The sequence below is a fragment of the Chenopodium quinoa genome, unplaced genomic scaffold (assembly GCF_001683475.1).
Source record: "Chenopodium quinoa cultivar QQ74 unplaced genomic scaffold, ASM168347v1, whole genome shotgun sequence".
Taxonomy (NCBI): domain Eukaryota; kingdom Viridiplantae; phylum Streptophyta; class Magnoliopsida; order Caryophyllales; family Amaranthaceae; genus Chenopodium; species Chenopodium quinoa.
In genome coordinates this window covers 1,772,119-1,787,874 of record NW_018743906.1, presented here as the reverse complement: position 1 = coordinate 1,787,874, position 15,756 = coordinate 1,772,119, and the positions used below count along the sequence as shown (strand labels likewise).

The 15,756-nt window shown below is 44.6% G+C and overlaps 2 protein-coding genes across 2 annotated transcripts; one reads left to right on the top strand and one right to left on the bottom strand.

The window, feature by feature from the left end:
- The first annotated feature begins 10,890 nt into the window (after positions 1-10,890).
- On the top strand, positions 10,891-13,602 carry LOC110687006 (PKS-NRPS hybrid synthetase CHGG_01239-like). The gene is made up of 4 exons (XM_021863642.1): positions 10,891-12,178; positions 12,265-12,482; positions 12,606-12,900; positions 12,992-13,602. Exons 1-4 carry the CDS (start codon positions 10,891-10,893, stop codon positions 13,600-13,602), a joined length of 2,412 nt encoding a protein of 803 aa, XP_021719334.1.
- Positions 13,603-14,529: 927 nt separating this feature from the next.
- Positions 14,530-15,462, bottom strand: LOC110687005 (protein MAIN-LIKE 1-like). Its single transcript, XM_021863641.1, has one exon. It carries the CDS (start codon positions 15,460-15,462, stop codon positions 14,530-14,532), a length of 933 nt encoding a protein of 310 aa, XP_021719333.1.
- Positions 15,463-15,756: the final 294 nt, after the last annotated feature.

Below are 15,756 nucleotides of genomic sequence, written 5' to 3'. Positions count from 1 at the left end.
GTTGGAGGCAGATCTGAAGACGGCCAACCAGCGGGCGAGTGATGCTGAGATGGCCCAGAAGAAGGCAGAGGAGGCCAAGAAGAAGGCGGATGAGAGCGCCAAGAAAGCTTCCGAGACGCTCAAGAAGGCCCTGGCGGACCTTGGCACACTTCAGGGTGTTTCTGAAGAGAACACCAACCTGAAGACCAAGGTTGAGAGGCTGTAGAAGGAGGCTGCGCAGGCTCAGATAAACTTTGCAGCAACCCTGGAGGCGTAACAAAACCGCCTAGTTGCTGAGAGTGACGTTGACAATGACGCCCGTATGAAGATCGCCTGGGTTGCCTTGTACCCAGACGCGGATTACAGCATCTGGGCACTGGCTCACATCTATGCCAAGTACGTGGTGTACTTGAGAGACAGAGGTTAGCCAGAGCCTGGGTCCTTTGAAGCCTGGGTCAACTCCAACAATGAGCCCCCCGCGCCTGAGCAACCTGGTCCAGGTGAAGCACAAGAGATTCCCTCAGACGATGAGGAAGAGGACCCGGAAGCACCGCCTGCAGGACAGAAGTGATCTTTCACCGGTAGTATGCCAAAACTTACTTTTCCGGCCTATGCGCCGAGTATGTTTGTATTTGCCGGCTGTGGAGCCGAGTTAATTAACAATTTCTCTTTTTTCCCGGACGGGGTCCGGTTTACATTTGATCCACTACAACCGTTTGGTTGGGTGGACTTTTATGGAATGCACCGACTGAGTCGGTTTTGATCATTTTGCGTTTGCGTTTGATTTTCAATTTTTGCGAATTTTAATTTTTCATTTTTGCCCAACTTATCAAAAGCATGCGGCGATTTTTTGCCTAATTAATCAATAGCCTGGTTGTCCTTGCCCCTGGACGGCTGTGTGATTGGTTTCAAATGGAGTTGGTTGATTGATTAGGAAACGTCTGATGCTGCAAAGAGCATGATACGTTTGTAAGTCAATCAATCACAGTAGTGATTGCCCCAAATTAAGTGCACATCCGTACACCAACAGGCGTTCCAGTCACTACCCAGACGGCGTTTTTTCCGTCTTGGTAGAGATTTCATAGCCATTGAACAACTCTTTTGCCCCAATTGGGATAGAAAGTGCAATTTTGGAATAAATAACCCAAGTGAGAACTTCAGCCGGTGACCGACTGATGCCCCAGGGCATCCGGTATTTGGTAACTTGATCGTTCTTCACAGATCATTATGGTCAGACGGCTATGAGTTGACCAATTCGGTCGTTCAATTTTTTCCATCTGCATGGGTACGTAGAACCGACAAATAGTATGTTCTCTGCGAAGATTGCACCCGGAGGGGTGTCGCCGGACGCCTTTGTCCATGTTGGGACAGGCGATTTTATAAAATGAGCAACCATCCGGCCATTTCAGCCTTTGGTCTAGTTTAGGACTGGTTGTATAGCCACTAAGCGTTTTTGTGCTTAGTTTTTAATCGGAACATTGGACGATCGTTATTACAACATTGAATTTACACTAAGTGTCGAACTTAGTTGTTTAAACAAACGAGCCTGTCTGTGTATTACCCAGACGGACAGGCAATTATTAAATCATACCAAGTATCAAACTTAATTAAATAAAGGATCCATCTGAGTATTACCCAGACGGTCAAACAAATGTAACCTTTACTAAGTATCAAACTTATTTAGGTAAATGAAGAATCCGCCTGAGTATTACCAAGACGGATAATAAAAAAACAACAAATCAATTTTGCAAACAAAGTCTGAATCTTCATTAATTGACTCACTGTTTACAAAAAACTTACATTCTCAGAAGTAGTACTTTTTCAGATTGTCTACATTCCAAGTTCTAGGTAGGCGCCTGCCGTCTGGAGTTTCCAGGCGGTAGGTGCCGTCCCTTACTTCTTCATAGATCCGGTAGGGGCCTTCCCAATTTGGAGTTAGCTTCCCCAGCTCATTGGCCCTACCGGTTGCCTCCATTTTTTGTAACACTAAGTCGTCAACTTTTAAGGGACGCTTGTGCACTTTTTTATTGTAGGCTCTAGTCATTCTCAGACGGTAAATCTCATGACACAAGGCGGCATTGCCCCTGCGTTCTGGGAGTGAATCCAATGCCAGACGCATTGCTTCCCAGTTTGCCTCTTCATCATATAGCATGAATCTGAGAGTCGGCTCGTAATGTTCGATGGGCAAGACGGCTTCAGCACCGTAAACCATGAGAAATGGGGTTTCACCGGTTGCCCCTTTTGCTGTTGTCCGGATGGCCCATAGCACATGGATTAACTCTTCTGCCCAAGAGCCAGCGGCTCTTTCTATTTTCTTCTTAATGTCGTTTGAGATGAGTTTGTTGAAAGCTTCAACCTGGCCGTTTGCTTGGGGCCGACAGACAGATGCAAAATAGCTTGAGATCCCCTGATCTCCCAACCAAGTTTTTAGCTGAGGCGTCTCAAACTGAGGACCATTATCAAACACCATAGACATAGGTACCCCATACCGGGTGATAATGTTTTTCCAGATGAAGGAAATCACGTCTGAGGTCTTGATGTTTTTAATCGCCTCAGCCTCCACCCACTTGGTGAAATAATCCACAGCCACCAAGATGTAGCGCTTTCCGCCTGGAGCAGGCGTGTAAGGACCTAGAATGTCCATGCCCCATTTTGCAAAGGGATTGGGCTATGAATGGCCGTCAGGTCAGTAGCCGGACGCTGAATGAGTTTGCCAAATTTTTGGCACTTGTCACATTTCTTCACCAACTCCTTGGCGTCTGCCTCAAGAGTGGGCCAAAAGTAATGTTGTCTGGCTCTAACGGCCAGGGACCTGCCGCCTATGTGGGAGGCGCAGAATCCCGAGTGCAGGTATTCGAGTACTTCCTTCCCCTTTTTAGGGGTGACACACTTCAACAGGGGCTTAAGAAACCCTGCCTTGAAGAGTTCTCCATTTTTCAACTCGAAGCTTGCAGCTCGCTTCTTCAGGACGGCTTCCTCCTGTGGCGAATCAGGAAGTGTACCATCTGAGAGGTAAGCTCGGATGCCATCCATCCAGGTAGAGCTTCGGTTCAGAATTTCAATGGGATCTTTATAGATGCTTCTCTTTTCAAGAACTTCCCAAAAGACTGATGGAGGCGTATCATGGTAGGCGGAAGACGCCAGTTTTGACAATGCATCCGCCTGGTTGTTTTCCGACCTAGGCATTTGATTCAGCCGGAATTCCTCAAGTGCCCCGGCCTCTTCTTTGACTGCCTGAAGATATTTGATCATAGCCGGATGAGTAGCCTCATAGCTTCCCTCATACTGGCTAACAACCAATTGGGAATCAGTGTAGGCGTCAATTTTCACGGCCCCCGTCGCCTTACACATGCGAATGCCGGCCAGCAGGGCTTCATATTCCGCCTCATTGTTAGAGGCCTGAAACTTAAAGCGTAGTGCATACTCAAATCTGTCCCCTTCAGGAGACTCGTAGATTACGCCTGCTCCACAACCGTTCTTTGTAGAGCTCCCATCTACGTACACTTTTCAAACCTGATCAAGATTACCCGGAGCCATCGGACGGGTCATTTTAACAATGAAGTCGGCAAACGCCTGACCTTTCACTGCCTTTCTTGGTTCGTAAGTGATTTCAAGACTTTGCATTTCAATAACCCATTTCAACATTCTCCCGGATGACTCCAAGGTAGATATTGGCCGCTTGAGTGGCTAGTTGGTGTAAATCACCACTGGATGTGCCAAAAAGTAAGGCTTCAGCTTTTTGAATGCCATATACAAAGCAAGGCCAAAATTTTCAACCATGGGGTACCGGAGTTCAGCATTTTTGAGAACATGGCTAATGAAGTAAACCGGGAGCTGCAGCCGTCTCGCTCAGCAAGGAGAACGGCACTGAGGGCATGATTTGAGACGGCTAAATACATGTACAACGTCTCCCTAGGCAAAGGGCTGACCAACCTAGGTAGAGAATGTAAATGTTCTTTCAACCTCTAGAATGCCGCCTCAGCATCATCCCCTCATTCAAATCTGGTCTTCTTCCTGATTGCTTGGAAGAAGTAGAGGCATTTGTCGCCTGACCGCTGAGGAACCTCCCCAAGGCGGCCAGACAACCGGTGAGTCTCTGAACTTCCTTGACAGAACGGGGTGACTTCATGTCAATCACCGCCTGTATCTTTTCGGGGTTAGCCTCTATCCCCCTTTGATCAATCAGGAATCCGAGAAACTTCCCAGACTCAACACCAAAGACGCATTTCTTTGGATTTAACATGACCTTATGCCGCCTGAGGGTGGTGAATGTTTCTCAGAGATCATCAAGGTGATCCGTCTGTAGCTTGGAGTTGACTATCATGTCATCAATGTACGCCTCCACATTTCTCCCAATTTGATTAATGAAGACCGTATTAATCATCCGTTGGAAAGTGGCAGGCGCATTTTTCAAGCCAAACGACATCACAGTATAACTGAATAACCCCTGATCATTGACGAAGGCCGTCTTCTCTTGATCCTTTTTCCACAGGGGTATATGATGGAAGCCGGAATAGGCATCCATAAAGCTCATCAAGGCGTGACCGGCTGTAGAATCAACCAGACTGTCGATCTTTGGAAGCGGGTAATTGTCCTTTAGACACACCTTATTGGGGTCTGTGTAATCAACACACATGTGCCAGGTCCCATTCGGTTTCTTAACAAGAACCACATTGGCCACCCAGTCGGGGAAGTTACAAGGCCGAATGAACCTGGCATCTAGCAGCTTTTTGACTTCGGCAGCTGCCTCCTGACTTCTTTCCTCACCGTGGTTTCTTTTCTTCTGCCGGATGGGCTTCTTTTTAGGGTCCACGGCGAGTTTGTGGACAGCGAGATTCGGGCTAACGCCTGGCATCTCTTCCACTTTAAAGGCAAAATGTCTTTGAATTACTTCAGCAGAAGGTGCAAGCTTTCACCCAAGGTATCATGGGCAACCGTCCCCACCTTTACAATACGTTCTGGACGGCTGTTATCCAGAACGAGATCAATGTTTTCACCAGCCGCTTGGGGACGGAGCTCATCTAACCGTTCACCGGTCAGTGATTGCTATTTTCTCTTTTTCTTCACCTCCACCAGCAAAGGTGCCTTTATTTTCTTCCCGGCAGCTGGTGGGGCAGGCGCTGGGTCGGCATCCTTGAGATTGTCAAGGTCTATTGGTTCCTGGCCGCCTGGGGCCACATTGTCTCTGACGGCTGAGAGATAGCACTCTCGGGCCGTCTTCTGATCCCCATTCAGGGAACCAACAGTGCCGTCATCCCTCTCATACTTGATGAGCATGAGAGACGGGATGATCACTGCCTTGGCTACGTTGAGGGTTGGCCGGCCAAGGATAATGTTGTAGGCGGTCAACTCCTTAACGACCAAGAATCTTACGACAATATTTCGTCCTTGGCCCTTCTCTCCCAACCGGATGGGTAAGTCAATTCTTCCGGCTGGGTAGACCATCCCACCCCCAAAACCAACTAAGGGGTGGGTGACCGGATACATGCTGCTGACGTTGTATTTCAGCTTTTGCAAGCACCGGAGGCTGATGATGTCTGATGAGCTGCCGATGTCAATAAGGATTCTTCCAACCAGCTGGTTGGCCACCTTACACTCAATGACGACCGGGTCATCATGCGGACGACGGATGCTGCCCCTATCCTTCTCAGTGATCAAGACGTTTGGGAAGGAGGTGCTTGAAGACGCCTGCTCATCATCATCCTTGTCCATCTTTCGAAGATGGCTCTTGGTGCTCCGGATGGTAGGGCCACCACAGGAGAACCCGCCTGCTATTGTGTAGACCGGATCCTTGTCGGTATCCGAGCTACTAGCAGGCTGGGGGTTGTCTTGGATGACTGACCCTTGTTTTTCTTTTTTCCCCCGGCTGGGGACTTAGAAATGTAGGACTTCAACAGCCCTTTGTCAGCCAGACGGTCCAACGCCCGTTGTAGGCTGAAGCAGTCGTTGGTGTCATGGCCAACCTCCTCATGGTATTGGCAGAACTTGCTCTTGTTCCCTGACTGAATGGAACTTTTCATTGGATTCGGCTTCTCTAGGGATAGCCGGTCCTTGATTTCCATGAGGATGGAGTTGCAGTCCTTGTTAACTCGTACTTTGGGACGTACGGTTTAAATTCTTTCTTCTTCTTCTAGGACGGCTGGTCAGAGGCATTAACCGCTCATATTTCTTTTCTTTTCTTGCTCTCTTTATTTTTTGCCGGCTAAGCAGACCGACTGTCTTTCTGCTTGTCAGACTTCTTGGAGTCCGACTGGTTACCAGGCGTGCAGAGGTCGGTAGCTTGAATATAGCTTCCCGCCTCCCTCAGGGCTTCCTGTAAGGTGAAAGCCCCTTTTCTGACTAGGTCGACCCGTCTCTCAGACCCTTAAAGAAGTCTGTAAAAGCTACCTCATCAGACAGTCCCTGAATCTGAATTCTGATCAGATTGAACCGCCTGACATATGAGCGCAGCCTTTCTCTCTCTCCCTGCTTAACAGTGCTCAAATCAAGGCTTGTTTTCTTAGAAGAGATGTTCGTTGAGAAGTTGGAGGCAAACAGGAAGGCGAGCTTCCTGAAACTATCGATGGACCCGGCTGGCAGATTACCAAACCATTGTTGGGCAATGCCCTTCAATGTAGCCGGGAAGCACCGACACCAAGTGGCATCATCCAACCCCTGCAGATACATGAGGTTGGTGTAAGCCATGAGGTGGTCTTCCGGATTGGTGGTACCATCATAGGTACCAACCAATACATTCTTAACCTTGGCCGGCTGAGCCGCCTCGGTTATCTCCCGGGTGAACGCAGAAGGCTGTTCACCCAGGCGCAGCAGACGGAGCTTCCAGTCCAATGGCTGGACATTTTGATATGCTGCCTGACCTCCAAAGAGAGTCGGCTGCATGAAGTGAGGGGGATACTGTCCGTAAACCTGGGTAGGCACGTACGGTACAACTCCAATCATATGAGGGCCAGAATGGACGGTATTACCGCCTGTCTGGCTCTCATGCAAGGAGGGTGCACTCCCTGCAGAAATGTTGTTGAAAATGTCTGGAAAGTTCGACGTTGAAGCCGACTTAGACATCGACTGGTTTCTCTTCCGGTTGATGATCTCCCGGGCATCAAGAATTGATTTTTTGCTTCCCACCGTCTGTTGAGTCCGGCGGATGTTGTTCCTCTTAGGAAGGATAATTTTTTACCAATCAATGGTCCCGGTTGCCTTCTCCTTTGGATGAGGAGTGGGCTGCCGTTCTCTGACTGACTTCCCCTTCTCCGGAGAAGCCTTCTTAGCCGACTGACCTCTACTCGAGCCAGCCCGGCTCTGGGTGTTCAGCTCTTTAATTTCACCCTTGAAACTTGTCATGAACCTCATGAGTTCGTCTCGGGTGACAGGTGTTGATCCTGCGGCCGTATGGGTTTCCCCTTCGGCTGCCCAGGTGGTCGACTTGCACCCGCCTGGGAGGCACCCCGCTCCAGAGTCTCTCTGGGCCGGATGCGCTTGATTCTGAGAGAGCCGTCATCGGCTGTAAAGGTTTCGACCTGGGGATCTTCATCCTCCTGGTCTGTAAAGACTTCTGGGTCATCGCCTAGACAGTTAGGGGGTGGTACAGACTCTTGAACCATCTTCGAGGTACTCTCCCCACAGACAGCGCCAAATGTTTTGGGTGTTTTTGTCCCTCGGGAGAGTTACAACTCGGAGACTGATCCAGGGGGAGTTGTACCTGCAAAACAAACGGAGACACTTGTTGGGTGGTGCTCCGCCTCTGACGCACAAGTTAGTAACTTGTACAGAAAGGAAAAGATGGCGAAATTTAGGTGGGTATCTGCTTGGATTCCAAGCTCAGATGTCTCTATCACAGGGACTGTTTGTAATAAATGGTAAAACGTGCCCTCAAAAAGAGGGATATCTCCCTATTTATAGGGTCTTTGGGAATTGTGCCCCTGATTAGGTCACTGAACCCTAATCATTGGTGGGATGTGCCGCTTTGCGGCTTTCTCGGGATTTGGGCCTGAAGGCCGCCCTTTTTTCCCTTGATTTCTGGAATGACACGTGTCAGGCATTGATTGGTCTACTTTGGGCCAACCTGAAGCTGACACGTGTCGTCCTCTGGTTGGACCACGTGGCGGGGTAAAATTACCCTAAACACTTGTGATTGCAATTGTTCTTCGTTGTATCTCCTAAGTAAATTTCCGTGAAACCCGGTTGTAGTATAGGGTCGGAATTATACTTTTGGGAAAGTGATTCCGTTCACGCCTCGAAGATTTTACCAGTTTATTTCATTTCTTTCTTTGTGACCCTTGTTAAACACAAAATCCCCAACAATTACTACTTTCGCTTCGCATTACTCGCAACAAAGGAGTATTATTTGTGAGATATAAAATATTCATTTGTTGCGAGTAATACGAAGCAGAGGTAGTATATCATGTGAACTCCACATACCTTAAGTACCGTGAAAAAGTGTGTGTTGCAACTATTAAAAAACAGAGAAAGTAGAAAGAAAGTAGAATAGAGATGTGAGAGAAAGTAATAATGAATATTGAAAAGCCATTAAAATATTACGAAATGTACAATAATTACGCATAAAAAGTAGAGGACAATTGAGTATTTAAATTGTAAAGCTAGGGTAACGTTGTCCAAAATTAATGACTTAAAAAGAAAATATACTAAATGTAAAGAATAAAAAGGAACACCCTAAATAGAAACGTAAAGAACATATAGGAACAGAGGGAGTAGTATTTTATTTCATCCTCTAGCTTTGGTCAATATTTCCCGTGTAAAACACATTTGTTGCTAATTTTACGGTATATTATAACATGAAATGCTAATTCAACAATAATTTACGTAGATAATGATAAGCTTTAGTTCTTGTTTCATATTTTGTAAACCCTGATTTCATTAATATATTCGGCTGTTGTACAAAAATTAAAATTAAAAATAGTATTATAATACCATCAAATTGTACTATTTATTTATTTATTTATTTAATGATATCTTTACTATCTCATAAAAATACACAATACTCCCTTTCTTACCGAAAGTTGTTCAGAGTGTTTGATACTTTATGGCGTACCAAACACATTTTGCTTGCTTACAACTTACAAGTCATGAGTACATAACTACATACTCCGTATTACAATTAAAGATGGCACTGGGCCGAGCCGGCATAAAGCTCGGCACAATCCAGCACGAAAAAAAACACGGCACGACATGGACATGTAAAAGCACATCACGACACGGTATTGTGTGTGTGGGTTGGGCCTGGGTCGCCTTTATTTGAGAGAAGCACGATAAGGCACGACACGATGGGGCAAGACATGACAAAACATGCTAAAATCAATGCAATTTTGCTTAGGCATGCAAACCGGACATGACCCGATACGATGGCATTGTGGACATGGGCCGTGCACGAGCCAACCTTTTGAAAACTTCGGCTCGACATGGCACGGAACGGAAAGAAACTAAATATGTATTCCGGGTGTAACTAACTTTAAAGCATATGGGTCTACCACGACTCCACGAGACACGATCCAGAGCCATCTTAAAATACTCGTATTACGACTTTACACGAGTCAATCGAGTACCGGTTAACGATTACTCGTACATAGCAATGTAGCATATCATTAATGCTTTGATATCAACTCAGTCAGTCGGGCACCGGTTAGAAATTACTTGTAGGCCAATAACTTGGGAGTATAAAATAAAGTAGTTTGAGTTAGTGAGTAATTGCTCTCTTATTGTTTCCCTCCAAAAACACAACTCAACTGCTATTTGTCGCTCCTAAATTACCAGGTAACGCTCCCTTTTTGACTTGAATGGACCACTATGCCCTTTATGTAATTTGGGTTATAAAAAAGACCTTGTTCCCCATTTGGACACAATACATGAAACGGTCCCCTCACTTCACGACATTGCTATCCCGAGCTTCCTAAAATCGGTCCCCACGACCTTGCAACCAAATCGGTCCCCACGACCACCTAAATTTTCTATTTTAAAAAATCGTTAAATTTTCCGACGGGTCTTGGGTCATGGACGGCGAGTGGAACATACGTACGCCGGAGAATGCGTCGGATCATTCTATAAGTTTTTTATTTTATTTTCGGTAATTAGGACATCCGCCTAAAATTTCCGGATGTCCTAGGTACATCCGCCTAAAATTTCCGGATGTACAATGGAACATCCGGAAATTTCAAGCGGAAGATGGGATCCGCCTAAAAAATTCGGATGTTCCATGGTACATCCGGAAATTTCAGGCGGATGTACCTAGGGACATCCGGAAATTTTAGGCGGATGTCCCTATTAATTTTTTTTTTAAATGTTAAGTACGTTTATTTAATTTTTTTTTACGTTTATTAAGTTTTTTTTTATGTATTTTTTTTCGTGGTCTTGTGATTATTGTTGTGATTTAGTATTTGATAATTAATGTAATTTTGTTGTATTAATATGATTATTAGTAAAATGTTTATTTTTTGTTTCATTATTATTATTATTATTTATATTATTATTATTATTATTATTATTGTTATTATTAGTAATATGTTGATATTATTGTTGTTGTTGTAGTTGATATTATTATTGTTGTTGTTGTTGTTGATATTGTTATTATTAATTAGTAGAAATATAATATTAATATTAATATTAATATTAATATTATTATTATTATTATTATTATTATTGTTATTATTATTATTTATTTATTTATTAATTAATGTTATGGTCTTATAAATTGTTTAGTAGTTGTTGTTATAATTTTTTATTATCATTAATATTGTTATTGTTTTGTATTTGTTGTTCTTATTATTAGTATTGTTATTATTATTATTATTATTAGTATTGTTTTTATTATTTTTATTATTTTAATTTTAATTATTATTATTATTATTGTTTTTATTATTATTATTTTGACATAAAGCATGTTTTGTTTAATTTGTATAGGATATGGAATCTGAGGAAGGCGGTGACGGTGTGAATTATAGTGGGAATTTTGTCACCGATACGTTTTTTTCTACATTTGACGATGTTGTTACATGGGCTGATGGTGTTTCCATAAAATTGGGATTTATATTGGTAAAATCGTCTTATAACAAAACCAGAGATGGTCGGCCGTATCGGTATTTGCGATGTGATCGGTCACGAAGGAGCAAGCCGAGAGATTTGGAGAACGCGATACGGAAGGACACCAAAACCAAAGCTAATGGTTGTCCATTCTACATCAAGATATATTATGATGTCAGCACCGAAAGTTGGAAGATCATTGCGAAAAATGATCACACCGGGACACATAACCACCCAATGATTGTGTACCCAGAAGGTCATCGTAAAGTGAGCGGATTTAGTCCGGGTGCAAAACAGGTTGTGCGGGACATGACAAAGTCCAAGGTTGCTCCCTGTAACATCTTGTCCACTATTGCCGAGCAATTTCCTGATGATCATCCAAACATCCGACACATTTACAATTGCCGAAATGACTTCAGGATGGAGATGTCCGAAGGAAGAGGAGTTGTTCAACAATTTCTTCATCTGGCGAGAGAGAGTAAATACATTTACTGGTTCACGAACGATGATCACAACGTTTTGCAACATGCATTTATGGTGCACCCGATTATGGTCAACATACTCCGCACATACCCACATGTCATAGGTATGGATTCTACTTACAAGACCAATCTATATAACATGCCTCTCTTTGAGATAGTAGGCGTGACACCGACAAACCAGAATTTTCTAGTTGGATATGTTTTCATGCGCGACGAGTGCACGGCTAGCTATCGGTGGGTGTTGCAGAGATTAAGGGAGTTGATTGGGTTTGATAAAGAGCCATCTGTATTTATTTCAGACCGTGATCTTGGGCTATGTGCGGCTTTGAGAGAAGTCTTTCCAGGGACGTCACATTTACTCTGTCTATGGCACATTAACAGAGATGTGGAGGCTAAGGTGACGAAGATGTTTGGAAACAAGACGGTTGGTGTCAGTTTTAGAGCTGGGAGATGGTTCAAAATCGTGAATGCAACAACACAGGCGGAGTATGATCGTGCTCTAACTGCCATGCAAGTGAGGTGGGGAAAATATCCGGAAGTGATTCAGTATGTTCAGAGAACTTGGCTTTGTCATAAGGAGAAATTTGTGAAATTTTGGACGAACCAGGTTCTTCATTTTGGTAACACCACCAACTGCAGAGTTAAGAGCCAACATTCAGCAGTGAAAACTTGGTTAGAATCATCCACAGGTTAGTTGTATTATTTTATTAGTTGTTCTCGTTGTTACGTAATTGTAATTGTATTAATTGTAATTGTATTTGAATTTACTAATTAGAATCATTGGCAGGTGCTTTGGATACCGTATGGGCCCGAGTCCATTGTCATATCGGTAATCGCATCATACAAATTTGTAATGACTTGGAGGCATCAAGGTCTAAAATTGGTCAGATGTACAGACAGTTGCCACTGTCACGTATAAATGGCAAAGTGTCTCAACATTGCTTGAAAGTTTTGGATAACGAGACGAAAATGATGCGGGATTTGAGTTACCAGGTCCATGAACGGTGTGGATGTGCTATGCGTCTGACCCATGGTCTTCCATGTGCTTGCCAGATACATGACTCGATAGTTGCACAGACATGATTGTATAGCAGCCAAATTCATTCTTTCTGGAAGATATTGGTTATTGGTGATGGTGTTAACATTCCTGAAGTGGTAAATGATTCGACCGAGGAGGCTGCACATTTTCGGTCCCTAATCGACGAAGTCATGGAAAGTGACCCGGCCGTACGTCGAAATGTAACGCGAATCATTGAAGAGGAGCTACATCCAAATCATTCACACCTTGAAGAACCACATATCAACCTTAACACTCGTGGTCGACCAAAAAGAAATAACACCAGGCGTGATCGTAGCTATTTCGAGCATGTGAACCGTCAACACACTCAACATGGTGGTGACCCAGAACCAGGTAATACTAAAATTCCATATTTAATATAAAAATATGTAAACTTAATACTTGTAGCTTTACTAATAATTTATCTTTTAATTTTGTGTTGTAGATCCAAGTGACATTAGTCAATGCAGGTATTTGAACTTGCTTCCAGCCCCAATGTTGCCGTACATTTCGTCTTGGAAGGATGTCATTGGTGATGGGAACTGTGGCTTTCGTTGTGTTGCCGACTTCTTCTTTGGCGATCAAAATAAGTGGTTTGACGCTCGGGAAACAATAGCGAACGAGGTCGCTGGTCATCCTGATTTGTACGAACGGATTTACGGGCTTGGGCGACTTTGGATGAACGTGGAGCGTATTCGATGGGATGGTGGGGCTGTCGGGGAGCGGCATTGGATGGTTACAATTCAAGATTTATTTCCTATTGCTATGTGGTTCAACGCAAGGGTGATTTGTCTCGGAGTAGGCCTAGTACCAACTTGCTACTACCCATGCATCACAGTCTTACCGCTTAGGGCACGCAACGGGGTTCGGTCACCGACTCGAGAGTTTGTGATTGCTACAGTTGGTGGATCACATTTTATCCGTCTTGACCTTGTACCTGATTCACCACTCCCGACGATCGCCGGTTGGTGGACGGAACACCACGAGGATAGTGTCAATGGATGGGATCAAGCATATCAATTGAGAAGGGACATGTGGGATGCATTAGTTAGGTAGTTTGTAATGTACATTCACTAACTTTGAACATTTGTAAGAAAATTAGAATTATGAAATTAATTTTAAATGTATTTGCTTTTAATCTAACATGATATGCAACAAAACATCAAATATAAAATAAAATAAGTGTCCAGTTTATACATTACATTTAAAAAAATAAAATATAAATAAGTTCATAACATAATTAAAACCATCACTAACAGAACATCTAATCAAAATAATCTAAAGTCCCATTTTTGACTTCCAATCAAATACAAGCTGCTCAGTCATTGTTCGAGTCTCACTCGACATTTCAGGATACTCAGCTAGTGCTCTTTGGTGAATCTCCATGGACCGACCCATCCACTGCAAATCAAACAATAACATATTATAACACAAAAATTAATAGAAGTCATAGTTAATATAATAATAAGCATTAATACTTACGTAATAAGTGTTAGTCCGCTCAGGCAGGTTGCTTGTAACTCCTGGACCTGGAGATACCCGCGGGCAAGAAAACCTGTACAGCCACTGCATGTAACCGGGCGCAACCGAAGGAGCTGCAGCACTAAGCCTGGGTAGGGCACCTAAAACAACACGCTGAGATACCCCAGGGACAAACCTGTTCCACATCACAGCTGTCATCTCAGTCGGGAAGTCTACTCGATACATCTTCAAGTTAGTCGGCCTCTTGGCCTTTTCTGGCCTGATGATCTCGCGGGGAATGTCTTGCACGAAACCAAGCTAGCGCACCACTCTATCAGGCATGTACGGCTCAATGATGTTACGGTACTGGATGCAGCCAATGAATAAAGTGGGTGGCACTCGTAATGCAGGATCAGCTCCGTACGGTAGCCAGTTCACCTCACGGTCAGTAAGCGCATCAATCCTAGTACGAAAAGATAACAGGCGCTCCAGGTTCTTGCTAGGACATCCCGCTTCTACATCCTAAGCAGACACACGAGGCATTTGAAGGTCCCGGGTCAAGGTACCCTGCTGTGGCCGAAAGCACGGAAAGTACTCGTAAATCCACGCTTGCAGAAGCGTGAGACAACCAGCAATCGAATCAGCACCTTTCCGTGATGCCGTGCCCAATTGCCGATACAAGTAGGCCAATGCAGCTGTTCCCCAAGCATACTCGTTAATAGGGAAATCCGTGTGACATAGCTCATGGAGGAAGGAAGGATGCGTACGGTTACCACTCTTGTCTACAAACAGTGTACCTCCAAGCACTAACCACAAGTATGCATCAAGCTGCTCACTAAAATCCCGGTCAACCGCCAATGTCGACTCAAAAATCTTATCAGTCAACACCCCACTACCCTGCCAAATGGTCTTTGTGCCGCAAATCTCAAACAGATCATCTAGAGTCATATCCATGGTGACCGAGCACGCGTCCCGTAACACGTCCGTGCTAGGAGTAGTGGACACCATATTGCCTGCAACCCGTAACCCAAGTATGTTGTACACGTCGTGCAGCAAGATCGTAATCTCCCCAAATGGCATGTGAAAGGTGTTCGTATCTGGCTGCCACCTCTCAACAAAAGCAGAAATCAACGGCCAATCAAGTCTCTTAAACATCAGGCCGGGCAAGTGAGACCACCAACTAGCATCAATCGCCGCAATGTCCTCCACAGATTGACGACCTCGCCAAGTGAACAAGTCTGAACATAACTTTGTCCTACTCAAACATCGCAAAACACTACGCTCCTGCTCTATCCAGATATACCGTGCCACGTGACCGCCAAAACTAGGGATAACTGACCCATCCTCAGGCCCACCCGGCATCGGTTCCTGCACTAACCATGCCTCTGCAGAGCTAGAAGTAGGCTGACTCGACCCACTACCAACAAATCTCCCAAACTGACCCCTATATACCATATGGAAATCCTGAGGGTCCTGTTCTTCATCCCGGTCACCAGCACGACTAGCTGAACATTCGTCTTCCTCGTCAGATATGGGTGCTCCACTTGCAGAGTACAAGGGCCGACTACTACCAGACTGTTGGTCTCTCGACCAACCACTAGTAGACCCGTATTGCTGCTGCTCGGGCTGAACCGGTGAAGATCGAGATGTTTGTCTCCTAACAGACGCATTCAGACGTCGTGATATTGCATGTCGAGCACCAGAACCCTCGATCTACATAAAATAAAAAAATAATCCGATTTTAGTAAT